The sequence below is a fragment of the Equus asinus genome, chromosome 2 (assembly GCF_041296235.1).
Source record: "Equus asinus isolate D_3611 breed Donkey chromosome 2, EquAss-T2T_v2, whole genome shotgun sequence".
In the NCBI taxonomy this organism is placed as follows: domain Eukaryota; kingdom Metazoa; phylum Chordata; class Mammalia; order Perissodactyla; family Equidae; genus Equus; species Equus asinus.
In genome coordinates this window covers 97,304,949-97,331,043 of record NC_091791.1, presented here as the reverse complement: position 1 = coordinate 97,331,043, position 26,095 = coordinate 97,304,949, and the positions used below count along the sequence as shown (strand labels likewise).

General features: G+C 52.8%; 1 protein-coding gene across 9 annotated transcripts in view; it reads left to right on the top strand.

Annotated features, from left to right (window-relative positions):
- ARNT2 (aryl hydrocarbon receptor nuclear translocator 2) overlaps positions 1-26,095 on the top strand; it is a 169,149-nt gene that overhangs the window by 36,999 nt on the left and 106,055 nt on the right. For 5 of the 9 annotated variants that reach the window (XM_014842658.3, XM_070494234.1, XM_070494255.1 and 2 more), the window contains exons 3-5: positions 7,028-7,075; positions 18,118-18,331; positions 22,160-22,373. In XM_014842658.3, coding sequence (XP_014698144.2) covers positions 7,028-7,075; positions 18,118-18,331; positions 22,160-22,373 — 476 coding nt within the window. Of the gene's footprint in view, positions 1-7,027; positions 7,076-7,814; positions 7,868-8,166; positions 8,327-18,117; positions 18,332-22,159; positions 22,374-26,095 lie in introns of those variants that run through there. The other 4 variants (XM_014842659.3, XM_070494241.1, XM_044760438.2 and 1 more) reach the window with 3 other exon arrangements.

Genomic DNA, 26,095 nt, shown 5'->3' with positions numbered 1-26,095 from the left:
GGGCCTGTCTCCGGGGGAGGGGAGGGCGGGGCTCACCATCCCCAGCCTGGGCTCTGATTGCACCCCACCCCCAACACCGCCCTTTCTTAGGGCTGCCCAGCTTTGTTGGGCCATGTGCAGGAATTCCTTTCAAAGGATAGGCTCTAGCCCAGCACCTAAAGGCTGGGCAGCCTGCATTGTTTGCTGCCCCACGAGGAAAGTTATTATAGTGATAAGTTCTGGTGGGACCAGAAAGACCGTTGCTCTTGAGCTGATGGAACCAAAAACCGCATCTCCTCATGATGCATAGTGTCGGTAGCCATGCGTAGACCCGAAAAACCAACCATCCAAGAAAAATTCCCATAGGAAAAACATCACTGACGTTCTCAGACTCAGTGTATCACCCAACCCCTTTCCCCCATTGAACCAATTTTATTTTCAATGAAATAGTTGATAAAGTTTCTCATGGAGTAGAATCAATTTGTCCTATTAATGTGATTTCTGATAGCACAGGGCTCCCCTGGGACAAGAGTATCCATTGATGGCGAAACACGCTTCTCATAGCCCCAGGCCTGCAGGGCGGGCGCAGGTGCAAGTGGTCCAGCATCAGAACCTGAGACTTTCTCTCAACCAGTGTGATTCTTCAAAGGGGGGGCGGGGTGCAGGTACACTTCAGGAGCTGGAATGGAGTGTGGGTAGGATGAAAAAGTGTATTCAGCATTATAATTTTAGATTGTAGAAAGACTGTCGTGTGTGTAGTGCAGTCTTTAAAGGAGGAGCAAAGAGTTTGACAATTATTGAGAGAGTTAAAAAGGCTGAGAGGGGCCGGCCGCATGGCAAGTTCGTGGTTAAGTTCGCACACTCTGCTTTGGCAGCCTGGCATTTGCAGGTTCAGATCCTGGGCGCAGACCTACACACCACTCGTCAGCCATGCTGTGGCAGTGTCCCACACACAAAGTAGAGAAAGATTGGCACAGCTGCTCAGGGACAATCTTCCTTAAGCAAAAAGAGGAAGATTGGCAACAGATCATTGTTGCCACTCTTCCTGACCAAAAAAAAAGGAAAAAAGAAAAAAAAAGGCTAAGAAACTGAACTCACTGATTACGCCAGTTTTCCCTTGATTCAGTGCACTCACTTCCAAGGCACGGATGCAACCACTTCTCCATCACAGCTGCCATCATCTTTACAGCGGGACCAGCAGAGCTGTTGGAACAAAGTTGGTGCCTGGGGCAAAATGCCTCAGAACAACTTTGTAATAAAGATGCAGCCGGCTTCTGGGGCTTATTGCAAACACAGCCCTCTTATTTTAACTGCTATTCTTGCTAACCAGCCACTACGCTCAGTGGAGTCTGGGTTGCTAAAGGAACGCATTGCTGTCAACATATCAACCTACTGATTTTTTTAAAAAAGGGTTCCCGGGCTTTTAAAATTATTTTAAATGTTTGTGCTCTCTGCCTTCCATTCCCGGGGCACAGAGCCCCATCGCTTGCCTCGTCCTTTCTGAGAAGAGGCCAGCACAGGACTCTGATGGGGAGGTGGGCTGCACACAGGCACAGATGCTCAGGCCCAGCCCAGCATTGGCAGGCAAGAAGCCCTCTCTGTGCTGGGAGTTCTCGAGGACCCTGCTGCGTGTGGGCCTGTGCTCTGCTCAGAGCTGGGCTGTGTGAACTGGGCTTCCTTCCTCCTTGGCCTCCATGCTCCTGGCCCTAGCCCGGTGTCCAGACCCTGCCCGCCGCTTGCTCTCCCAGCTGATGGCTGGCCCCTGGGCTCCGGCTCCTTCTGCAGCCCTTCAGGCTGCCCCTGTCCCTGTCAATCACACATGGCATGGCCCTGGAGGCAGACAGGGACTGCAGCCGGCTGAGAGGGCCCAGACTTCAGCTCCACGCAGAGCCAAGGAAGCAAAACATCAAAAAAGGAAGCAAGAGAGGAAGGACGATGAAGACTGCGGTCGGGAGCACTGCCTCCCCTAAAGGCTGGTCCTCCGTTGTCCTCGTTCTTGGAGCCCCTGTGCCTGCTTCCTGTTCCCCGTGCGAGAGAGGGAGCAAACATGCACGGTTCCTTCCACCGACCTCAGGATCCATCCTCGGTGTCTAAGCAGGGAAACCTCTATATCTACAGGTGTCAATGCAAACAATCCATAATCAATCTATAAATCAAAACTGGGGTGAGTTTATTATGATCCAGGACTGAGGACTAGCCCGGGGCCTGCCTTCCCCACGGAAGGAAGGGCACCAAAGAAGTGGGGTGTCCAGAGTGGTTATGTACCATCTTGGAACAAAGAGCAGACATCACACATGACAGGAATGTCCCTTTTACAATAGTCACGAGATGCTTAGTTAGCACAGCAGGTCAGTGGTCACAAGGTGAGCACAGCAGGTTGGTAATTAATCCTCAGTTTCCAGGAAAAGATGCTTGTCCTTAAAGAAATGCTGATATGGGGGAAGCCACATCCCTCTCTCTAAGGGCATCATTCTTGGCTTTGGGACATTGTGAATGCTTAAAGAAGATGTACAATGCACGCTCAGCACACCACACCAGGCCCTTGTGGAAAAACAAGGTCAGGCAGAATTAGTTTTAACCCAAACGGCTTCCTCCTATCTTCCGATATATCCTATTGCTTTGCATTCTTTTATCACAGGGCTGTCTCCATAGTAATTCTTGCATCTGGCATTTTTACATGTTTTGCTGAAATTCTGTGACTGAGGCCACCGCTGTGCTGGACTCTCTTGACAGCACCCCTCTGACCACAGCCAAAACACTTAGCTAAGCATGAAGAAGACCCTGATGCAGTCACCCTCATGAGGAAGCAGGTGACCCCATGGCAGGGCCCCGCACTGGACCAGGGGTGTCACCCTTGCTCTCCCCATCACCGGCATGGTGTCGTTCCACCTCCTTCTGTCCGACAGTAGTGGGGCACAGTCGGAGAGACACAGGGAGGGAGGGAGAGAAGAGAGAAGGGGTTGGGGTGGCGGGAGAGGGGAAGCGGCAAGAGTCAAGGACCTTCTTGGCACCCCCTGTTCCTTGCCCAGGTCTTCCCTCCCTGACCTGGTTATTCTGGTGGAGGGAAGTGTCCCAGATTCCCAGGGTCACCACCCACCCCGCCCTAGTGTTTCGAAGCCAAGTAGGACTGACCCCTCTCGGGTTTTGGATCCTGTGGCCGCGTGCCTGGCCCAGCCGCTGTTGATCTTTTGGGCAGCACGTTCTTCCACTTCCCTGACCGCCGTCCCCAGGAAGCCTCTCAACCAGCTGCGAGCACTGCTGGTGGTTGGGACACAAGGTGAAGGTTCAGGAGTTTCAGATTCTTCGGAAAGTGATTCCACATGTGGGAGGAATGAGCTGAAGTGAGTCACCTGAACCGCGTTTCCGTGGAGACCGCCCCGATGGGGTGGCAAGGGGTGGGGGGCTTCCACAGGGTGCACTCAGGTGTTCTAAAGTTGGGGGGAGCAGCACGATGAGACAGGCTCTGTGCCCACCCCCAGAGCCAGCCCTTTGGGGATGGAGGTTGGACATTGAGGGCAGAGATGGACCAGTCCCTTCCCAGTGCCTTGGAGGCAAATAAGATATCATCATTGAAGAAAACGACTTCCAAATTGTATGCCGCTGATAGGCCAGCGTCTCCCTCTGACAGTGTGGTGAACTGAAGGTGTACGACCACAAAGCGGGAGTTGCACATGCTAGCATTTACACACTACCATGGCTGTGGCCTCGGCCGGCCGGATGGTCCAGACTGGGAAGGAAGACCAACTGCCGGCACCCAGCTCACTCACTTCTTGTTAGCGAAGCTGCAGGCCGGCCCATGGTGGCTCCTGCCGCCCCAGGACCAGCCCTGCTGACTCGGCCTTTCATCTTTTCTCAGAAGAGCGTGAGTGAATTCCGCTTGGTGACTCACATTCAATGAAGCGTTGTTGTGATTACACAATCACTGTTAGGGAGAGTCATATCACTCTGAGCTAGTGCAAGCTCAGAAATGCCTTTCACGGCTTTCTATCCAGGTAAGACCTCGTGCTCGTTCACAGGAAAGTGAGGTAAAGTACATTTTCAGCCCACCTTTTGAAGACTCTTACACCATCCACTTATTGTATCGAATTCTTTAAAGTGAATGCAATAGGACTTAAAAGTCATACTCTCATCTCTCTCCTTTGGTATCCAGATGCTCCAGTATAATAGAGACACATAAAAGATGTAAAACAAAGGATGCTTTACCTGGGGTGTTTATCGCAGGAGCCATAAGCGTAGCTATTACAGTCAGATTTAAAGTAGAGAATTGACCTGGTGACAGAGACCCCTAGGCAGGTCCTGGCAAGGCTGCTCTGAAGGACCTTGTGTCCTCAGGAGGTGTGTTTTTCTCTGTTGCTGGTGAGCAGGGAGGGTTTTGGGGTCGGGTGAATTATCCTGAGGATTCGAACAATCGTTTCTATCCTGGTTTTTCTCCTCGGTTCACCCCCTTCCCACTTCATGCTTTTCCAAGTTACTAAATCTGGTTGCTGCCACGCGTGACCACACACCTTCGAAGGTAGGGAGGCAGTTGCATGGTCCCTAATTTTTCACAGACAAATCCAGGTCCTCAGGTTCCCAGCTGAATTCAGGAAACCCTGGCACCAGAGCAGGGCTGTCCCTTATACTCTCTGCTCGACTGGGCTCACCTGGCCCAAGCAAGGACCACTTACCATATGGCTGACATTCCCACTTGTCTGCTCCACGAGGGTCTTGGGTAAAGAACAGATCTGTCCTTATGAAAACTAGGGTGACCAACCATTTTGGTTCGCCTGGGACTTTTCCAGTTTTAGCACTGAAGTCCTGGTTTCCAGAAATCCCCACAGTCCGGGAAAATCAGGATGATCGGTCACCCTAAAGACCCCAAAGATTGTGCAGGCTGAGGACGGAGGGCTGACTAATAAATTACATCTTGCAGGAGCCAGATTATCACGTTCATATCAACTTGGGCTAAAAGGCATTTTAAAGATAACTGTGCCTCTCACACCCACTTGAGGTTTTGCTAAATGCTTGCATAAATCCATCGGAATTTTGGAAATGCGATTTCTTTTTCTTAACACTGAGATGTTTTTGACAGCCCAGGAGTGTTAAGTCACGCGATGCCAACAGCACAGTTGCTGTTTCCTGTGATGAACGCTGGGTGGCGGTGTGGTTCTGCGGCTCTGCAGAACGCCCAGCCGGGATGGTAGGGGTATTTCTGGAGGTATCTCCCAGATGTGATTTTTGGGAAAGGTGAGGTGACGGCTTACTGATTACACAGAACATTGATGGCTTTTCTGCGTTTAGAAAGTCATGCATTCGGCCCCCATTTTCCCGCCACATGGACGACTCTGCAGCTGCTGCCTGGTGCCAGGTTGCCCAGAGTGCACCGTGGGGCTGTCTGTCTGTGTCTCCTGGTGGCATGTCTGTATCTGTTAACTCCACTTTCCCTTTCTTATCGCCTTTCTCCCCACCCTCCCCCTTCTCTCTGTACATAGGTATTTCCGTTATCATGACCGTCATCTACCCCCATATTATCTAACTCCTTATGTTCTTCTGTTCCCAGCAGCTAGTGCAGCCCTGTGTCTGGAAATCAGGCATTCAGAGTTAGCAGTGGATCCCACAGGTCGTCCCAAACAGACGGATGCCCAGATTAGAACTCTGGCTTGCTCGGCACATAAAACAAAACAGAAGCAAACAAATGACACCGCTTTCTAAAAGAAAATGCTCCTTTGCACTATCTTGTCCCAGTCCCAAGGCCCCCAGGTTACCCAGACGCCCAGAGAATGTGGCTTATCTCCCCAGGGGTCTCTCGGATGTGCTCCTGCAGGAACAGATCTTCCTTTGCCCCCCCAGGCCATCTCCTGGTCCAGGTTCTGTGCCTTCCCCGGGTCTCCCGTTACCCACTGAGCCCCACCCTCAGAGCCGGGGCTGGAGACCACGTTCCCGGTGAGGCCAGCAGCTCTGGCATCTGTTACTTGGTCTCTCAGTGACACTCCGTTCTTGTGTCAAGCTGCTCTGACCTGGGGACTCCTCAGTACTGGCTGCCGGGCAGGCTGGCCTGCCGTCTGCTTGGAGTCCGTGGGAACTGTGCCTCACTTCATCCATCCATCCCACTAAGAACAGGATGGGGAATGCAGCGGCTCTGACACAGTCTCCCCAAGGAAGCCCGCTCCCCCTGAATGTGCAGGAGAGCCAAGACAGCTGTGCTGTCTCTCATTTTGCTCGCGAAGACTCTGGGTGCACTTTGTGCTGATCAAGGACCCCCTCTGCCCTCAGGTCTTCAGGGATGACGTTAATTGACATCACAGGATTGGTTCTTTGAGAGTTTGGGATGTTAAACCAATATCTATCACGACTTTTTGTGTTATGTTTACACTGAGAGGCCCAGTGAAGTGGGGATCTGTGTTTATTTGGTGAGTTTTGACAACAAGCGGACGGCCACTTGCAGCAGCTTAGGCTCCAAGCAATTGTTTCTCCCTCCACATCCATTTATTTAGGCCTGGACTTTATAGGATAATGGCCTTAAATGCCCTTTTCACTTTGACTCATATAGACCAGCGAAGTTCTCACATAACACAACCAGTAGTGTCTTCTTTTCCTCAAAATCCCTTTATCACCCTTAAAACTTCCTGTTTTCAAAACCCGTTGAGCTTTTTTAGTCTAAGATACCACAAAATACAGTTAAAAAGGAAGTCTCGATGTGGAATAAACAATGTGGAGGGGAGCGGGTGTCCCCAAAGATGGAGGAGACAGGCATACTGGCCTTCCCGATGCAACCTGAGCAATCCATCGGCAGCCTGTCCGGGGCTCCAGGGGGACAAGCTCAGCCTCCAGCACTTTGACAAGTTCCCAATCATATAATCAATGATGCTCCTACTGTAAGCTTTCATTTTGCCTTTTCTCATCCCAAACCTGTTTGATGACTGTCGAGATACCGTTTTTTGCGCTGCCAAGGGTTGGGACCATTGGGCAGCAATCCGACCAAATAAAGCCCCCTCTGTGCCAACAGCTCGTGTCCCTGGTTAAGTGTTCTGCCTATAATGAACGCTCACTTGTCGTCTTGACTTTTCAGCATGGACTTTGATGATGAAGATGGTGAGGGTCCCAGCAAATTTTCGAGGTGAGTTTACTTTTTGTTCCTTAAATTTGAAGAAATCGATAGCCAACCATCCCTTTATTGGAATGCACAGGGCTTTAAATGTCTTTTGTCATTGAAAACGCCATTGCTATAGTGTGACCCCTTTATTGTCCGTCCTTCTGTGCTGGTGTTTGGCCCAGTGACAGGTAGCTGTGAGCAGCCCTGCCATATCCCAGCCTAGACGATCAAAAGTTATTAACTCTCTCGGCTTTTTAATTAAACAATGATTGCCAATTTTAATGCACCTCTTTCAAAAAGACAGCCCTAGGGTTCAGGTTTAGAAAAAATAATCAAGATAAGGCCTCTTTTTCTACCATGGCAAATAAGGAAAACTATAAGAAACCTGAGTGGGTCAGCTCTGGATGCAGAGTATAAAACTGGACTTTGAGTTCCTAAGACCTGTGTCGCTCACTGGCCATGTGACAGCATCTTTAACTGGGTTCTGTGGGGCTCCCCTGAGTACAGACCGCCTCACAAAAAGGATATAGGATCGTGGGTGCCAGTGGTGCTATATATATTATGTACATGAGGGATAAGGCAGGCCCTACCCATGGCTCTTTATTTATTTATTTTTTCAGTTTGGTTTGGTTTAAGTTATAGTAGGAAGTTGGGCAATGTTGAGAGAAAGTCACAAATCGTTCCATCACTCTTAGCAAAATGCCCCGGTGAGCTCAGTTGACTTATGGAAGGGCCCGCCTTGACATTCCTCCCCATCATCCAGGCATTCCCAATTCTCGATCGTCGATGAACTTGAAGACCTGCCACAGGTGACAGGTACCTTTCTCCAGTATCCACAGTCCACAGTTTGGATTGACAGCCTCAGTTATTTTCAAAGTTTCTAGAAGAACCACATCTATATTGAGCCCCGGGCCCACTGGCCCCCCCCATCTGCACATCCCCACAACAGTTATTTTTGGTCCTGTTGTGGTTGTGAATTGAGCACACTTTCCCCTAAATCTAAGAGGAACGTGCATTTGGTTCCTAGTCCAGAGCTCCCCAGAGTCTCCAGGTCCACAGCTTGTCATTCGATGCACTGTCTGTCTGAGGACTTGTCCTTGCGCCTCCTGCTTCAGCTTCATCTGAGGTGGCGGAGCGGAGGTGGAGATGTTTTCATCTCTCATGACCCTGGATTTCCTGATCAAAGCAAGAAAGGAGTTTCAACAACAGAGGGTTTATTGTTCTTTTCCTTGGTGCACACGGAACCCCAGCTTGGGCGTTCACCACCTGCTTAGGGTAAGTGTTGATAGCGGGGAGCACTTTGTTCCTGAAATGGAGCTGGTCTGGGAAATAAGGGCACGGGTCTCCCTGTCCTAGTCTGCTCTTGCCTCCCACCACCTCCTTTTATAAGGAAACGGTGACTTTCGATTTCTCTGGATCAGAACTCTCCTTGAGATAACATTCTGTACCACGTTGACCTCAGGAAATGACGGTTCCTGGGGTCTCAGAACCAAAAGAGGAAGAGAGATGAGGAGTGACATTTGTTCTACATTGGAGATCAGCATCAGTGATGAAATAACAGTGTGGGGTTACAGAGAGCTCATTGTGTTAGGTCCCATAATTAAGACACAGAAACCCTAGACTCTGGCAGCTATCTCATAAGCCGGTCCGTGAGTCAGCTTTTACACACAGAGTTCAGACCCAGGCTTCTCTGACTGTACTTTTCCCCACACGTTGAAAACAAGAGAGAGAGGACGTGCCTCCACATATGCTGGTCCTTATAGGGTTGAGTTCGTAGGAGCCCAGGGCCACTTACTCTATGACAGTAGGGTTGTTGACGGACCTTCTGCTGGTGGGTGCATCTGAGCTGCTCACAGCTGGGGAGACGACTGAGTCTGCCCTTGGCTTGTCCACTTTGCTGGTGGCTGGCTGCTGTCCAGGGGAGGGGCTTGGAGTCTCTTCACACTGTCTGTGGCCAGTGATGTGCATGGTCCACCTTGGGGCTGCTTCAGTTTCCTGCTGCTGTGCTCATGGTCAGCCCAGAGAAGCCCCTGGGGGAGGCCCTGGAATGGAGGGCGGCTGAGGTGCGGGCCAGCACCCAGCATGGTTTGTAGACTCAGAACCTGGCCCAGGGGCTGTGCCATGGTTTCTGTGCTCCTGTGTTTGTTCAACCAGCTTTCCTTGAGGGTGGTCCCAAATCCAAATGTCCTGCCTGTCGTCACACCTCATGTCTCAGCTTTCCATCTGGGAAACATGGTCACCATCAGCTGAGAGGCAAATCATGGCCAGTTTGGCTTGGTTCCTGCCTTATCATGGCAGGCCTCAGGCAGAACAATGTAGCGGACGTGGAGCTGCTCACTGCCGCCTGATCACACGTGTGCATGCACATACGTGTGTGAACTCACACACGTGCACATATGTGCACACACAAACACCTGAGCTGCTCTAGGGGCTGTGACACATAGGACATGGCTCTCAGGACACTGGACGTTTCTCTCCTCTCACACAAAGCCACTGTCAGCCTGGGGGGCAGAGGGGCAGTGGCTGAGGGTTGACCAGGAGACAAGTGGGGACGACTCTGTGTGCAGCTTGGATGTGGATAAAAAGGGATGAGGGCCTTTGGTGCTCAGGGAAGGAGTCCATTTGAAGGATGGGAAGAATGTAAGCACATCCATGAGGGGAGGGAAAGAGTGAGTCTAGCCAGAGATTTGGCAGGCTCTGAAGTGGTGGGGCGAGGTGGGTGAAGGGGAGAGGGGAAGGGGAGGGACAGATCCAAGCCCAGCAGGTGGGCCGCCCATTCTCGGAGGCGGACGAGAGGAGCTGCAGAGGTGGCTAAGTGTGCAGCTGCAGGCGGCGGGGCCGTGGAGGGATCTGTTCTGACAGGGTCTACTCCCAGGGTAAGTAGGAGGTGGGGCTGCGTGCTCTCGGGGCAGAGGGTTAGTCACGTGCCTCGGGGAGAAGTTTGGGACACCCCTGGGTTGAAGACGAGCAGGTTAACACAAGGAAGGAATGTGGAAACTTTGGACCCCTTGAGATTGTGGACCGTAAGTGCAAGGTGTATTAGTGTGTAGTTTTCCTCCAGCTGGTCGGATCCAGGAGAATGCGGGCTCCACAGCCACAGGTGAGGCGGTTGATGCTGGGAAGAGGTCAGTTGAGCAGACCAAGCTCTGGGTCCAGCTACAGAGGGAATCAAGTAAGGCCAGGAGCCAGGAAGGAGCGAGGGCTGATAACGTGAGAGAAAATGAAGGGATGCGGTACTTTAACACAGACGGGCCCCACCTCAGGTTTGTGGTCCCCAATTTCAAGTGGAGTCTAGAGTTTCTACATCCCCTCCTTCTGTTAGCTTCCTTCGAATCCAACCCGGGTCGTCCCAGACGTCTGTCTCAGCCACACCATTAGCCTCTGGCCACCGCGGGCAAGTGGAGGAGGCCAGGAACTGAAAGTGGGAATGTGGTCGAAGGATAGTTCTGATTCTGTGGGAGTCAGGGAAAGCTGGAGGAGCAAGAAGTTGTGTGCAAACAGTGGGAGGTTGTAGCTGTGGGAGAGGTTGGCCGAGGTCCGGTGGAGGAGGGGAGGCCGTTGGAGAAGAGGAAGCAAGGAGACCGAGGGGTGGGGTGTGCCACCTCTCGCTGGTGCTGAGTCCCGGTGTCTGCATGGGCGTCCCTGGGTGACAGTGACAGGGAGCCCAGAGGGTAGCAGAGACAGATGGCATGAGTGTCAGAGGAGGAACGAGGATGCAGAGCCGGCCTTTCCTCCTAGGCTGGGCCTCCTCTTGACAGCATTTGACCTCACAACCGCCTCTTGGGATTTCCATTTTCAAGTTGCCCATCCCAACAGCAGATGGTGGTGAGCTCTCCATCTCCAGGAAAACTGGTTACGCACCAGAAAGTGTTACTCCGAAGATGCACCTCCCTGGCAGCTGACAGTGAGCCGGGTCCTCCTCCAGGGGGCCCAGCATGAGCCTCTCTGGTGCCCCTGTGCGGACGGCCCTGGTCCTCCTGGAGGTGATGCCTGTCCTGCCCCGCACGCGAGGAGAAGCCAGAGACCCTCCAATCACCCTGAGCAGTTCAGAGCATCTTAACAACCCCTGGGTTGACACGTGACAGAGTTCCAGGATTTCTTCCTGTGCTGGCAGCTGGGGACAGTGACGTCTTTAATATTGTTTCATAGCTGGGGCACCTGACATCCCAGAGCTGTCATCAACAGAGTCAGAGATACACACCGTGCTCTTCACGTGACTTACATACGTGTCTGTACACGTGCATGTGCATGTGTGTGATATCTTGTTAAAACAGCAACGGAAACATGACTAAGACAAATATTTTCTGTGTTAGGAACAAGCGAGTATTCACTCCCAAACCTTTAATTCTTGTCGCTGTGTGTCGCCATCCTGATTTTCGCCGTGTTTCGATCATTCTGCGCCATCTTGGAAAAGACCCACAAGACCTTGCAAGGAGCTCCCACGTCTCTGAGTGTGAACTCAGCTGCAGTGCGTGGGTGTCCTTAAGCTTGCAATCGCAAGCCCTGTTGATGGGGTTATCACTTTCTCCCACCCTTCGATGGGCGGCTCTACGTGACCTTCCTGAGGTCCCATTGTCACGTCATTGGGACTCTCACCTGTTCCCTGGTGCCGTTGGGTGCTACAGCTAGCACCCAACAGCACCAGTCCACGGTTCTCCCTTATGTTTTGCAGGGTTTAGCCAGTCAACCTCTAACATTTTGTAAAAGTAAAGCTGCCACAGAACTGGCCTTTTGTTTTTCATCACACCCAATTTGATTTTGTGTGATATTTCCTCTTGATTTTGTGTGATATTTATGCTTGGGTGCATTTTTTTCTGGCTTCCTAGGTTGTGATTATGTTCTAGTTTTCGTCTTTCCATCTGAACTTCCCTCCCTCTTTTGTTCATAGGTGGGATGATCAGACCCCTGTTGATAAGGGGAAATGTGCAAGGTGGCTGTGTCCTGCAGAGGGTCTTTCCAGGCAGAAAGAGAAGAGGGCTGTCGTTTCCCAGAATTCTTGGTCAGTGCATCTTAGTCTGGGGAGCTTGGCATTTTGTTTCTAGGAGGGAAGATGCTCCAGGTACTTCTGATGCACAGAGGATGCCCAGGAGGGAGCAAGGATCCCTCTTTTTTGTTCGACCTCGTCTTAGCAGTCACGTGTGGGACACCCCGGATGCCCTTGCAAGGTCTCTTTAAGGCAGAATTTCATCTGAGCCCTTCTGACACTGTGGAGTAAAGTCCCAAGATGAGCAATGCCAACAGTTCCAGTTTCTTCCCCCCTGCCTCTTAGGAACCAGAGAAGCATTACAGAGAAGTTGGGTAGACCTTGGCACAGGCTAGCCTTGAGCATTCAAATCCCTAAGGAGTTTAGTTTTAGATGTTCTTGTCGTCTCAGTGGTTGGGGTCAGGGTTAGAGAGAGAACACTCTGAATTAGAATCTGTTTGGGGGGCCAGTTCTCCTCCGTCAAGCCGAGAGGGACCAGCCATCTCCTCACATGCGGCGTCTGGCTTTCCTGTAACTGACTGCAGTTTCGACGCCTTTCTTACCTTGTTTGGCTCCCCGCCTGCTTCTCTTTCTCTCCTGCACAGAGCACTCTTATTTGATGCGATAGGACCCAGATAGCTCCAGACTTTGTGGAGAGAGGGGAGGAGGTCACTTCTGGAATCCTAAGTGGTCCTGAGCTGCGTCTCTGGGGAAACTACCAGGCTCTCTCTTCCCCCTTAAAGCCGCAGATATCTGTGCCTCCGTCTCGGCGGGCACTCCAGTTCTGCATCCGGGAGCAGTGAGCGCTCCGCTGAGGAGCCCGGCCGGGTCCTGGTCAGTCGGTGCCTCTCTGAACCTCAGGTTCCTCTTCCATAAAGGGCGGTTGTGAGGGTCACGTACACTCACCGCTGGGAGGCCTTGTGAGCTATGAGGTGCTGCGTGCACATGGAGGGTCAGTGTCCCGCTGAGGGTGGGGACGGTCGGAGCTGGGCCCAGGCCTCGTCTTGGAGGACCTGGGCTTCCTCAGACTCCATCTCCCTGTGTTTCGCGTGAGCCTCATCTTCAACCTAGACATGAGGGTGCCTTGCAGAAAAATGTGCCTGGCATGGCCCCCGGGGCCAGGCGCCTGCCTCCTTCCCTGGTAGGGACATCCTTTCCCTTCCTGGAGAAGCCTCAGCATCCGGGGACACTGCCTCAGTGGATACACCTCCGTGGGTCTCCTCCGGGGGGTCCGTGGCCAGCGTCACTGTGGGGCTGCACAGAGTGGCTTTCCTCAGGCCTATACAGCTCCTGCACGCCCTGCCCTGGTGCCAGGCAGGGCTGGCCAGGGAGTGAAAGATGCTCCTTGACAGCCACCTTCTTTTCTGGCATCAGGGAGGAGTGGCCAGAGCCGGCCTGTGCCTGGACCCGAGGCTGCTGACCCCTGGGGGAGGACCTGTGTGCAGCCCCCAAGCTGCCACCCGTGGTCAGGCTGGGTGCCAGCCCAACTCTGAAGGCCACATTGTCTGCACCTCTGCAAAGGGTCTCTTCCTACTGTCTGACTGCCCCCTCACCAGTCAGCTCTTGGAGGAAAACCCGTGGTAGGGTGAGAAGGGATGGACACTTCTCATGCATGAGAAGTCCTGCAGACCTTGATCGAGTCAGGAGCTGCAGACGGAAAGCCTCGTCCATCTGTGCAGTCATCTAGGGTGTGTCCAGTTTGGTGAGTTGTCCGAGAGCGGACGTTATCCCTGTGTGAGCTCTGGAAAGGAAGGACCTCGAGGTGAGCAGCCTTCCGTTCGGATGCCATCGGAGAGAAGAGCAGAGCCTGAGGGCGTGAGGGTGGCGGCCTGGTGGAGCGCGTCCATGTGGAGGGGCAGGCATCCACTGTCTCGGGCAGGGCTGTCCTTGAGGCCACAGTGGTTGGTCAGGAGGTGGCACTGGAAGCTGAGGTGTCATGGACAAGTGTGGCCTTGGTCCCGTCTGTAGCACAGCTGCCCTGCAAATGGTCCCTGTGTGACCCGAGTCGCTGTTCTGCTGGCCTTGAGCTGGGACTGTGGCTTTCCAGGTTTGGAGCCTAACCCTGTGGGCGCCCAGGCTGGAGACTGTCCTGGCCGTGTCTGTGACGGTGACGACGTCGGCCCACCTGCCGCCTCGGGGTGCTCACAGCTGGTCACAGCGACGTGAGTAAGGAGAGGCAATGGGAGGGACACAGGTGTGTCCCGCACCTCCTCTCAGCTGGGCCTGCCAGGGGCTTGTAGGGTCTCGGGGCCCTCGGCTTCCTGGAGATTCTCTCTCACAGCATCCTCTCCTGACCCCATGGAGGACAGGGCTCTGTCCTCGCCTGCCCGCTTCCTGTTGCCCTGCTGGTCTGTGAGTCATCTGTCCCGCCCGGCCCCCAGCCCAGCACCCAGACCCGCCCTGCATCCCAGGCATCTCGGGTCTCCAGTGACGGGGAGACCACAGCCCCAGTCTGCCCCATGCTGGGTCCGTGGTCCCCTTCCCGCCAGATGTGGGAGACATAGCTGCCATCCTCAGAGTTCAAGGGCGGTCTTTACTGAGATTTTGCAAAACTCTCCTTTTCTGTGTTTTAATCGAGATGGATTTGTACCTCATCCTCCGATTAAACTAAACTTAGCAGGTCCCCCTTTGGAGCAGAGTTGGAAAAGAAACCCAGTCCATGTGAAGTCATGCCTCCTCTTTCTTGCTCTTGATATCCACAGCCGTGTCCCTGGGGCCAAGCTCTGGGTCCTCCTGGGCCAGCGGAGGTGTCTTTGAAGCCGACAGCTCTGCCTGCATCCCCAGGAATCATTGCTCCTGCACCCGTGTTTACAGGGCTCGTTCCTTTAGTGATGTTACTCGGCCCCCAGTAAGCACGTGCGGCTCACACAGCTCGATGCCGAGTTCACAGGCTCGCTCCCAGCAGACCCCAAATCGCCCCCCGCCCTGTGGAGGCCATGGCCTTGGCCCAGCAGGTGTGGTCCTGGAGGTGTCCTTCTGCTGTCGCAAGATGGCATTTTTCCTCTCCCTCGCCTCCATGAAGTCTTTACAGTGAAACTATAAATTCTTGTATGTTTTAATGAATCCAGTAGCTGTGCTCGCCTATTTATCAAATCTCGTTGCTGGGTAACTGGCAGCTGTAAGTCATTGTGCCATTCTGCTGGTAACTCTTTCAGTCTTAGTTCATGAAATGGTCGGGGCGTTTTCTAGACTCGTCAGTGACCACAGTCAATTTTTAAACAGTCGCCCTAATGTCTTCCTCACCCACCTCATCTCACGTATTGGGTTTATCGAGCACGGTCCTAACATTGCTTTAGATCTCTAAGAACTTCACGAAGAACGTTCTCCGCCCCCCCCCCCCCAAATGTTTATAAAGCGAGACGGTCTGTGAGGATCGGATACAAGCTCTTTGGGAAAACGTGTCAGAAGCAGGTGCGCCCCGGTCCTGCATGGAGCGGTCGCCGTGGTAACCAGCTGTAGATGTGGACTCGGCTCCCCAGGCTGGGGGCACCCCTGAAGGATGTACAGGAAGGTTTGCATTTCTGCAGATATCAGTCTGGCCACAGCATGCAGACCGACCTGGAGGGAGATGAGACTGGAGAAAGGCCCCTGGGGAGGCTGTTGGTGACCAGCTGGAAGGTGGCGCCAGCCGCTGTGGGCAGTGGGCGTAGAGAAGGTGGAGGATAATCAGGGGATTCACGAGATTTGATGCAGACAGCATTTGGGGGGAAGAAGCAATTTGGTGCATGCTGAATTGAAGACAAGTAGGTGTGGACAGCACATTCCTGTGGTGCCAAGAGGTCAAGTAACTGAGCGTCTGTTGGGATAAGTGGGGACAAGTGGGTCCTGACTCGGGACATTGGAAGTTAGACTCCAGGTGGCATGAATGAGGTGGCCTTCGGGAGTTGCTGTGAGCAGGAGATGGGAGGAAAGCGTGTCCAGGAGCCCCTGGCAGGAGTGTGCAGCGTGTGGGGTGGACACCCCGCGTCCTGCATCGTGAATATCCTGTCCGTGAGTGGCCAGTGTTCCTGCCTCATATCTTACCCCCACCGCAGCCCCAGGCAGCGCTCTCTGCACACGCCTCCCTCCCTCTCTGCCTTGATGCCGTGCGAGCGGGCAAGGTGGGGGAAGGCGCCTGGCAGGCTCCCCCAGGCCTTCCCCCAGGTGCCCATGGGCCGGCACCTGCACAGCATCCTGTGACAGGCTCCTGACAGAGGGCATGGGTGGAGGGATGTTGATGAAGACCCAGTTCTGGGTGGGCTGCCATGGCTTCTTCTCTGCTTTGGAATCATGGAGAGAGAGAAGAACAACTCACTGGAGCACGCAGGAATCCCCTGACTAAACTTTCCCCTCTCTCTCTGTGAGTGCCCCCACCCCTTCTCCTCTGGGGACCTTTTTTCTCCCCACAAAGCCCTGCCCGGGAGAGCCATTCCTCCTAAACCACGGGCATCCTTCCCTGCCCGGGGGTGTCCTGGCCCCGTGGAGCGAGCCCACTCTCCTGCCTCTGGAAGTTCCCACCATCTGTCCATCTGCCAGCTCCAAAGGGCTCCCACTTTAGGGTGAGGAGAGCACCAGGGCAGAATCCCCTCGGTGGCCTCAGCCTGTCTTTCCTTCTCCCTCCCAGCAAGGCTCGCCCTCCTTGGAACCTCTCTCAGGAGCCAGCCACAGGGGCGTGGAAGATCCAGGCCCTGTCCACAGCCTGGCCTCCATGGCAGCTTTCTCTCTGTCAACTCTGTCCCCACTTCTCAGGCTCATGGTCCCAATGCCAGGCCTTTCTTTGATCCTGCTGGTCGTGGTCCCAGAGCACACCTCCATCACTGCTGCTGGCCTGGCCCAGCTCCCTCCCAGCTCCTCCCCTGCCTTTCCAGCCCTGTACCCCCAGGACCACCTTCTCCTCCTCTCTCGCTGTCTCCTGTGGTTTTTACTTTCCTTTTGGGGCATTTCATCATATTCTGCCTTCATTTCCACTATACAAACTGATGTTTTATCTTCCTAGTTAACCCCCCATGCTTGCTCATTGGAGCCAACTTTCCTTGTCTCTCTGTGCCGGTGAGCCCCTCGCAGAGCCCGACTCAGTGGTCTTAGCGTAGGAGGTGCTCGCTGGGCCCCCAGGGCAGCTTCCCGAGGTGCGTGTTCACATGTGACTTCCACATGATTCATCGTGTCAGTCTGTCCCCAGGCCAGGCGGGTGGGGTGTCAGCCCGATTAATCCCTGCAGGGTCGGGGGGCAGCCTGGCCTGAGGTTGTCCCTTTCTTGCTGTTGGTGTCATTCTCATACTTGGAGCCCCGGAGAAACCCTAAATCCTACAACAGACCTGTGGGCTATTTGTAGACAGTTCTTTTATCCCAAGAAACAGTTTGGTCTTAGTGTCGCTGAACTGAGTCCACTGTCACTCTCTTTCAAGCCTAAGGTAACCATCCCGAGATGGAAACATTCTATTGTCCCTTCTGCTAGTTTGTCACCTTCACATGTCACAGACATTAACCTCAGTGAGTCCTCACAGTGCTTTTTATTAATTGGCATTTGTTTCATGAGCCAGAGATGCACCTGTTGTGTTATTGCGCTGGAGAAAATGTGTTGGGTGTCGAAGAAAGGCTTGTTCACAGCTTTACGTAAAGCAAATCTGTGGCATTGCTGTCTACTTAGCAACACAGGGAACAGCAAGTCTATACTGTAGGGTCAGAGTAAGCCACACGCCCATCAGACAGTAGCCACCTTCAGTGTGCGTGTGTGCGTGTGTGTGGACACACCCACCGTGTGCGGACTCGTGGGTGCACCCAGAAAGCGTGTTGCGTTGACTTTAGACGGCTGAAGGATGATGTCATAATTCTTTGTGCTTGTTGAAAAGTGCTCAGGTTCACGGGAACAGTTAGAAGATTTTAGGGCGGCTTTAGGGATAAGACTGAGCCATCTGCTCTCCGCACACAGACACGAAAGCTCGCTGAGGATTCCCAGCAAAAAACGCTGGGTAGCGGCCGACCCAGAAGCCTCCATTGCTTCTTTGGGGCCTGTTTCTTGGTCGCTTGGTGTCAAGGGCAGGTGGTTTTATCCTGTTAGACGGTAAACCCCGGTCTGATGTTTCTCTCTCCCGCCCCCCACCCCTGATCTCGTGCTTTCGGGAAGAGAGAATCACAGTGAGATCGAACGGCGCCGGCGGAACAAGATGACACAGTACATCACGGAGCTCTCCGACATGGTCCCCACGTGCAGCGCGCTGGCCCGAAAGCCGGACAAGCTCACCATCCTCCGCATGGCCGTGTCACACATGAAGTCCATGAGGGGCACAGGGAACAAGTCCACGGACGGCGCCTACAAGCCTTCCTTCCTAACGGAGCAGGTACCTGTTCCTCACTCGTCTGTGGTCCTTTCTCCCCCGATCGTGTCATTCTTGGAAGGGAGAAAAGAACAGCATCTCCAAGATGAGATGAGCGATGGGGCGCGGGGTTCCAGGTGGAGGAAGGGACGAAATCAAGAAGTTTTCTTTCCCCTCTTCCCCAGGAAACTCTCTTCAAGGGGGCGTTTGTCCCACCTTTGCATCCTTGCTTTTGTATTTCCCATACATCTTAATAAGGCATCACTCAAAAAATATGCTCTGAACAAGGTGCATCTGAACGGTGTGCTTCCGTGCTGACACAGGAAAGAGTCGGTGGAAAACATCGCTCTTGTGTGCTGGAATGGCAGTTGCGATCGTCATCTCGGAAATGGTAGTGGCAGTTGTAGCAATAACAGAGACAAGGGTCGTGATAACCAGCACTTCACAGCCTTTGCTGTGTGTCTGGGTGGAGTCACATCCTTTCATGCGGTATTTCGCCCGCTCCTTATTCTGTTATTCATCCCTGCTTTGTCAGTGAGGAAGTTGAGGCTTTGAAAGTGTCAGCAATTCACCCAGTCAGCCACTGCTTCGTGGGGGAGCCAGGAGTTAAACACAGGAAGTGGAACAGTGGGACACAGCCAGGTTTGTTGGACCACAGATCCATATTTTTACCAGCTGTGCTAGTCTTTGGAGAGTTGGTTAGTGTTTCATAAATTTTTACGTGAGCCCAAAGGCCCGTGTTCTGAGTTCTTGTTCTTCCACGTGCTGGTCGTAGGGCCGATCAGCAAATGCTCCAAGCTTCAGCTGGCTCCTCTCTGAAACGAACATGAGCTTTTTGCCTTCCCGACTCTGAGGGCTTCTGCAAAACAGATGAGATGATGGATTTGATGGCACTTTGTCTGGTGAGGCAGGCTGAGGGAGGAGAGTGATGTGGCTGTCAGGCGATGCAGCTGGGGAGTGGAAAGTGTGTAGCGTGTTGGGTCCTCAAGGTGATGGAGTGTTTTACGAGGCACGGAGAGTGTAGCCAAAACGAAAGGGAGCAGGAGTGGCCTGGTGTGGTCGGGGACTTCGCAGAGAGAAACAGCCCTGGCAGTCTGCGAAGGAGCCCCAGAACATGCCCAGAAAGGGGAGATGCAACCTGAAAGCAGTGAGCGAGCCTCAGAGGCAGGAATGAGGAAGGCCTGTCGAGAGGCAGAACCGTCTATTCCGCTGGAGCTGGCAGTCTGCTCGTGTCAGGGAAGCTAGGCCCAGAAAAAGAACGAGGAAAGAGGAGCTAGCCTTTATTACCGCCTGTTGTGTGGCAGACATTTCAGAAGGACTTGACCTACTCCATCCGCATTCTAACCATCCCAGTGGCCACGTGGGACCTCAGCCCGCAGGTGTAAGGAAGAGGCTGTGGGGCCACCATCGCTGGGCCGACATGGGGTGTGTGGTTCAGGGCACAGGTGCCACCTCATTTCCACCTCTCTAGAAAGGAACCCAGTGGTGTCTCCCACTTTGTGTGAATGTGGTGCCGCATGAGGAAGGCGGTGGAGCAGAATGTGTCCCGTGGGGCTGGGAGGGTAATTAGGGATGGATGGCTGTAGGTCACCAGACAGAAACGTAGCAAGCACCCCCTCACTGCTAGGGTCAGTGAAAAGCTTTTTATCTACATTTCTTTAATCCTTACAGAAATCCTGCTGGGTCAGAATTTGAAATTAATCTCTTTATGCTTAAGGGGCTAAGGATTAAGAAAGTGGAGTGAAGAGAGAAGACAGTGGTGCACGCATACGAGTCCTCTCCATTTTTCCCGTATGGGTCCCTGTTGTTGAAGATAACAACAAATAACAACAACTGTGTTGGTTGAGTGCCTACTGTGTGCCAGGCCCTCACTAAGTCCTTCACACACAGGATCTCATTTAACCTTGCAAAATCTCGCTGAAAAAAACCACGTGGAAAAAGGGAAGCTGAGGATGCTTGTAACGTGCCCAAAGTTGCACAGCGAAGTGAAAGGGCCGTGGGTGGTGGTCTCCTTTTACTCCCAAACCTGAGCTCTTGAGTCTTCCCATTGGTTTAACTGGAGAGCGAAGGCATGGCTGGTTCTGGCTCGAGGCCACAGGACCTTCGTCACGAGTGATGTGCTTCGGGAAGACAGACACTGGGGAGGAGGGTGGTGGAAAGAGAGGTCCATGATGAGCGTGTGGCTGTCCCATTAGAACTTCCCACAGCCCTTGCAGACTGGATGAAACCATGAAAACCTGGAGGAAGTCACTCAGCCCAAGCTTCCTCTCCTCCGGTGACAGAGACTTCACTACTTTCCCACACATCCTGTTCCATTTTTCACAGCCCTTCCTGTTGGGAAGGGCTTCCCAATACTGGAAATAAAACTGCTGACCCGATCCTCTGCCCCGAGTGAGCGTCAGGAGAGACGGGGCTGCAGAAACGCCAAGCCAGGGAAGAGGACAAAATAAACTTCTCCTTAAAAGATGCTTGTAGGGTTCGCTTCTGCCCTGGGTTCCCAGGCAGAGGATGTTAGGACTCCGACCCAGCCAAGGGCTCAGAGACCCCATACCCTCTCCAGGTTCTGCTTACAAGCAGGTCCACGTTTCCTAGTCTCTTGGAGCCCCCTCGGGACTGGCACTTAGGGCCTGGCCAGATGCTCCAGACTCCCTACCTTTTGCCTCCATGCCGCTGGCCCTCTGTCTGTGTTACACTGGAGCTTCCATGTAAGAGTGCATTTGAATAACGGATTCTCAGCAGAAAATGTTTGCCAACCGCTGACCCAGAAGGATCCCTTTGTTCTGTGGGGCCTGAGCAGCATGTGAGGTGGTTGGAGAGGGGGTTGTGGACCCCAAGGCATGTGGGAGACATGGTTCCTCAACTCCTGTGGCAGCGGAGCCCATTTCATTCAGCTTGATGCGAGGATGACATGAGCCTGGTGACTCAGCATGACCCCAGGGCTGGTGCAGCTAGCCTGTCTTCTTCCCTAAAGTGACATGGACGGTGCCATATGCCTTGTGGCCCCTGGGATTACTCTGAGTCTGTGGAGACGTTTGTTGTCCAGGAGCCCTGGACGTTTGACAGATGTGCAGATGTAGGTGATACTCGTATATCTTCTGCCGGTATCCAGCCCAGAAAGTACAGGAAGAGAAGAGGAACAAGAGTGTGCTGGCAGTGTGGCACATGGTGGGAGAGGAGACCCAGCGTCCCTTTCCTTCTTTCTTCTCACCTTCCTCTTCTCCTTCCCTTCCTTCCATGAGCATCTTTTACACCAGGCCCTTCTGCTCTGATGACATGACTGCAGTTTGAAGGCGTTAGTGAGGCCGTTCACACCTCTGGCAACCCTGCACCTTCTGATGATCACTCCTTGCTCTCCTGTTCCCCTGGGCTGGAAATTTCCTCTCTCCCTAAGAGAGGGCTCGTCCAGATACTGAGTTTACTGTAGCTGTATCTTAGGGCTAGTACCAGCTTTGTGCACTTTTTAGCTCATTTTCCAGTAAAAAAAAAAAAAGGCAGTCAAAGTTTCCAAAACTATTTGTGTATCACAGTGAATGTCTGGATAAAAGTTGAAGGTTGCGGGGCTGGCCCCATGGCCGAGTGGTTAAGTTCGTGCACTCCGCTGCAGGCGGCCCGGTATTTCATCACTTCAAATCCTGGGTACGGACATGGCACTGCTCATCAAGCCACGCTGAGGCAGCGTCCCACATACCACAACTAGAAGGACCCACAATGAAGAATATACAACTATGTACCTAGGGGCTTTGGGGAGAAAAAGGAAAAAAATAAATCTTTAAAAAAAAAAAAAGTTGAAGGTTGCTAATAAGAAGACTTAATTAACCTGGGTTTGTCCTAACCACTGTCTTTTCTTCCCAGGAACTGAAGCACCTCATCCTTGAAGCGGCCGATGGATTTCTGTTCGTCGTGGCAGCCGAGACGGGGCGAGTGATTTATGTGTCCGACTCTGTCACCCCCGTTCTGAACCAGCCACAGTCAGAGTGGTTTGGGAGCACCCTCTATGAACAGGTGCATCCCGATGACGTGGAGAAGCTGAGAGAGCAGCTGTGCACCTCGGAAAATTCGATGACAGGTCAGTGTAGCCCCCTCTATGAGGCTGTCTGACCCTAGAGAAAAACTTCTTTCAGGAAACAGATCAAGAAGCCGGAGGTCAGAAAGAGCTGCCTAAAGATAAGGGGATATATTTGACTTTAGCTTATGTAATAGCTTCATTTACCCTATAACATTTTAAAAATTCATTTTTAATGCATCACTTTTTTCTGTATTTTACTTGCAATTAGGGGACATGGCCACTAGGAGGCGTTGTTGATACACTACCCTGAGCCACGTGTTCTGTAATGAGGTTTATGCCTCTGGTGTGGGGTTACTTGTGGTCCTGATCACAGGCATTTATTGCCTAGGCCCTAGTTACCTGATATGAAGTTCCTTATTCAAACATTTAAATACAGTCAGTTCTGCTGTGACGCAACGTAGATTTTCCTAAAAATCACTGCAGTGTACAAAATCATGAAATAAAATCCACAGGGTTTAAGGGGGAAAAAGTGAGTTAGGAGCACAACACTCAAAAATTTGTCAGTGACAGGTAAAATCAAAAGTAAGAACCTAGTAAAAATGGGAGCACACCCTTACACATTAAATGGTTAAGGAATTCATAAATATTACCATCAATATGGCACTTGACCTTGCACCCGACTTTGAAGTTCGCTTGTGGAAATGGGCCTCAGAAGGGTGGCCACTTGTGTGTTATAGTCAGTGGTGCAAGGACAGTCATGTGACATTAGACAGAAATGAAAAGAAAGTTGAACACCAGCATGGATGGTGTGGCTCGTAACACTCACGGTAAACTGTGGGAGCTGGTAGGTGCCTGGTGCACATTTTGTATATTTCTCTGTGGCTCGGTTCACCAGGTGCGGTTTGCTGTGTTTGTCTGGTATTCCTTGACGAGGAAATCATGCATAAGCAAACACAAAATTCACATTATCCTCAAATTGTTCCCCAATATATCGATCACATTGGACCAAATTTGCATCTTCAAAACAAGGGTTATAGCAGAATGACTATATGTAATATTTGCATCCCACTGTATGATGGATACATTTGTGCTGTGTACTTCTCCCCACCAAATTGCAAGCTGGTGGCTCTCCTTTACTCTGCGTCTGCCTACAGGCCTCACTGGGTGCTCTGCACATAGTAGGCATTCAGTGGATGGCTGGTCAGAGCTTGGCTCATCATATTGGTGTGCTGGGGCTGCCATAAAAAAGCACCACAGACTGGGGGGCTAAAGCAAGAGAAAGCACAGTTTGGGAGGCCAGAAGTCCCAGATCAGGTGTGGCCAGGGCTGGTTCCTCCTGAGGCCTCTCTCCTTGGCTTGCAGACGGCTGCCTGCTCTCTGTGTCCTCATGTGGTCTTTCCTCTGCGTACACATCCCCGATGCCTCTCTGTTCCTATAAGGACACCAGTCCTATTAGAGTAGGGCTCAACTCTGATGACTTCATTTAACCTTCATCACCTCCTTAAAGGTCCCATCCCCAAACACAGTCACATTTTGAGGTCCTGGAGGTTAAGGCTTCAACTGATGAATTCTGGGGGGGATGCAATCCAGCCTATAAGAGTCATGGTGTTGTCAAAAGTGACAGCTGTTTCTGAACGAGAACAGCAATTTTCTCAGTGTTGGTCCTCATGATGCGTGAAAGGGAGGAAGAAGATAGAGAATGAAGGTGGGAGGACAGGGTCTGCGTGGTGTTCGTCTCTGTGCCTCCTGGGATGACTCGTGACCCGGCTGTGAGCTCTATGTACTTGTAAAACGATGAGGCTGAAACAGACTCAGAGAAAGATGTGCTCGGCCACCCAGCGCCCTGGGCCGAACTAGAGAACTCCATATAGAAAACCTAAGGAACACACCTCATAAAGTCACGCATACGGGAGGGATGTGAAAGGGAAGATAAATCAGCTGGGAAGTGTTGGTTTGACAGCTGAAGTCATTTTTCTGGAAAGAGTTGCCTTTCCTCAGACTTCTGTATTTGGACCACAGGATGTGGCTTTTTGAAACCCAATCTGGAGACCCAGCTGAGGCAGATGGTCAAGGGTGGGTCTGGCTCACCAGAGTTGGGTGGACATTTCTGTCTGTGGGAAGTCTTAATGTGTCTGGCAGAGTCTAAAGGGGCAGCATGGACACATTTGAACAGGAATGTCCGCGGGGTGGACACTGGGTGGTGGCTCCCGCAGCTGGAGCTTGTGTAGTGGAGGGAGCCCATCTGTCAAGGTGCTGGGGAAGACCCAGTGACTGGGGAACAGCCAGGCCTCCTGGCCGGCTCCTCTTATGGGAACAAAGTGGGGATGGAGAAGGGGGTCCTTCTCCTTGGGGTGGTAGAGAAGACCCTCTCGGAGCCAGAGTGTGATGTGAGTTTCCCAGGACGTACAACAGAAAAGCTCATTGATCGGTGGGGGAGCTTGGAGGAGCTCACTCAGCAGGTCTTCTGCTTGGACGGGCCTCAGGGTGTCCTGGCCCTGGGCACAGGGCAGGAGCGGGGCTTTGTCCAAAACCAGCCAAAGTGTACATGTGATAAAAACCCTCAGGGATGATTTGATGCCTTTGATTATTGGACTGGGGCCTCCTCTTGTCCCTCGGCGTGTTTGGTTTCAGGCCTGGAAAGAGGTGACATGGTCCACTTGGTGGGGAGTCAGGGTGGGAGGATGTGGCGCAGGGAGCCAGGCGAGGCCTGTGGGAATGGGGGCGGTCTAACTAGGGGGGCCTGGCCCACTCGGCCTGGGGAGTGTCCCTTCTTTGAGCCTCTCGGTGGGACTTGCAGCCGTGGGACTTGCAGAGTGGCCTGCACTGGACTGGTGGGGTGGTACGTGTGCTGGTGGGAGACACCTGACCACAGGGCCTGCAGACCCTGTGCTGGCTGAGGATCCCAGGAAAGCACGGCTCGCACAGGGTTGCAGTAACAGAGTTTGGTGACGACGGGGTTCGTCTTTGGGGGATTTATCGAGGTGGAGAGACAGCGGGTGGAGACTTCGCTTAGCAACAGCGACACTGCTGGTGGAGAAAGTGCCGGAAAGGGGGTGGGGAGGCCCTGTTCTGGTCTCCACTTGGCCATCTTGGCAAGTTCCTTTCTTCTCTGCCCCTTGTTCTCCTCATCGCAGCCCAGGAAATCTCTTGGGACTGTTAGACTCTGATTCTACTCTTTTGCTCAAGGCCCCCGTGTAGAATTTAATCCACTGCTTTTAGCAGTGGTGGGAGGTCAGAGGAGAGGTCCTCTGGCTTGGGACCATGTGCCTGAGTCCCGTTCCCGTGAGCCCCCTGTTGTCATTGGCACCACCTGTGGGCAGGGAACAGCATTGGCCCTGGAAATTCAAGGGCTGTGCAGAGCACGTTCGTTCTCCAGGACTCGACTTGGCAGGGGGTGAGGAGGACGCAGCTGAGGTGTTCTTATGATGGCTCCCAAGAACCCCACTCCTTTCGAGACGGATTTTGGCAGGAGGGTGAACGGGCTCTGTCATCTCAGGCTGAGTAATTCTGCATGTGAACCTGGAAAACGTCTCCACAGACAAGCCCCGGGGAGGCCTAAACTTTCCCTTTGAATGGGGTGATCAGGATGTGGAAGACTCTGGAGATTCTAGAGGGCTATCGTCTCGGGGTCAGTTAGAGGGAACAGGTACCTTCCTCTCAGAGACCACCATGCTACAAGAGGGGCTGTGGAATCAGTCAGGGCTCCAGTGACAGAAAACCTACTTCAACTGGCTTGAGTGAAAAAGGAAATTCATTGGCTCCTGTAACTGAAAGGAGTTTAC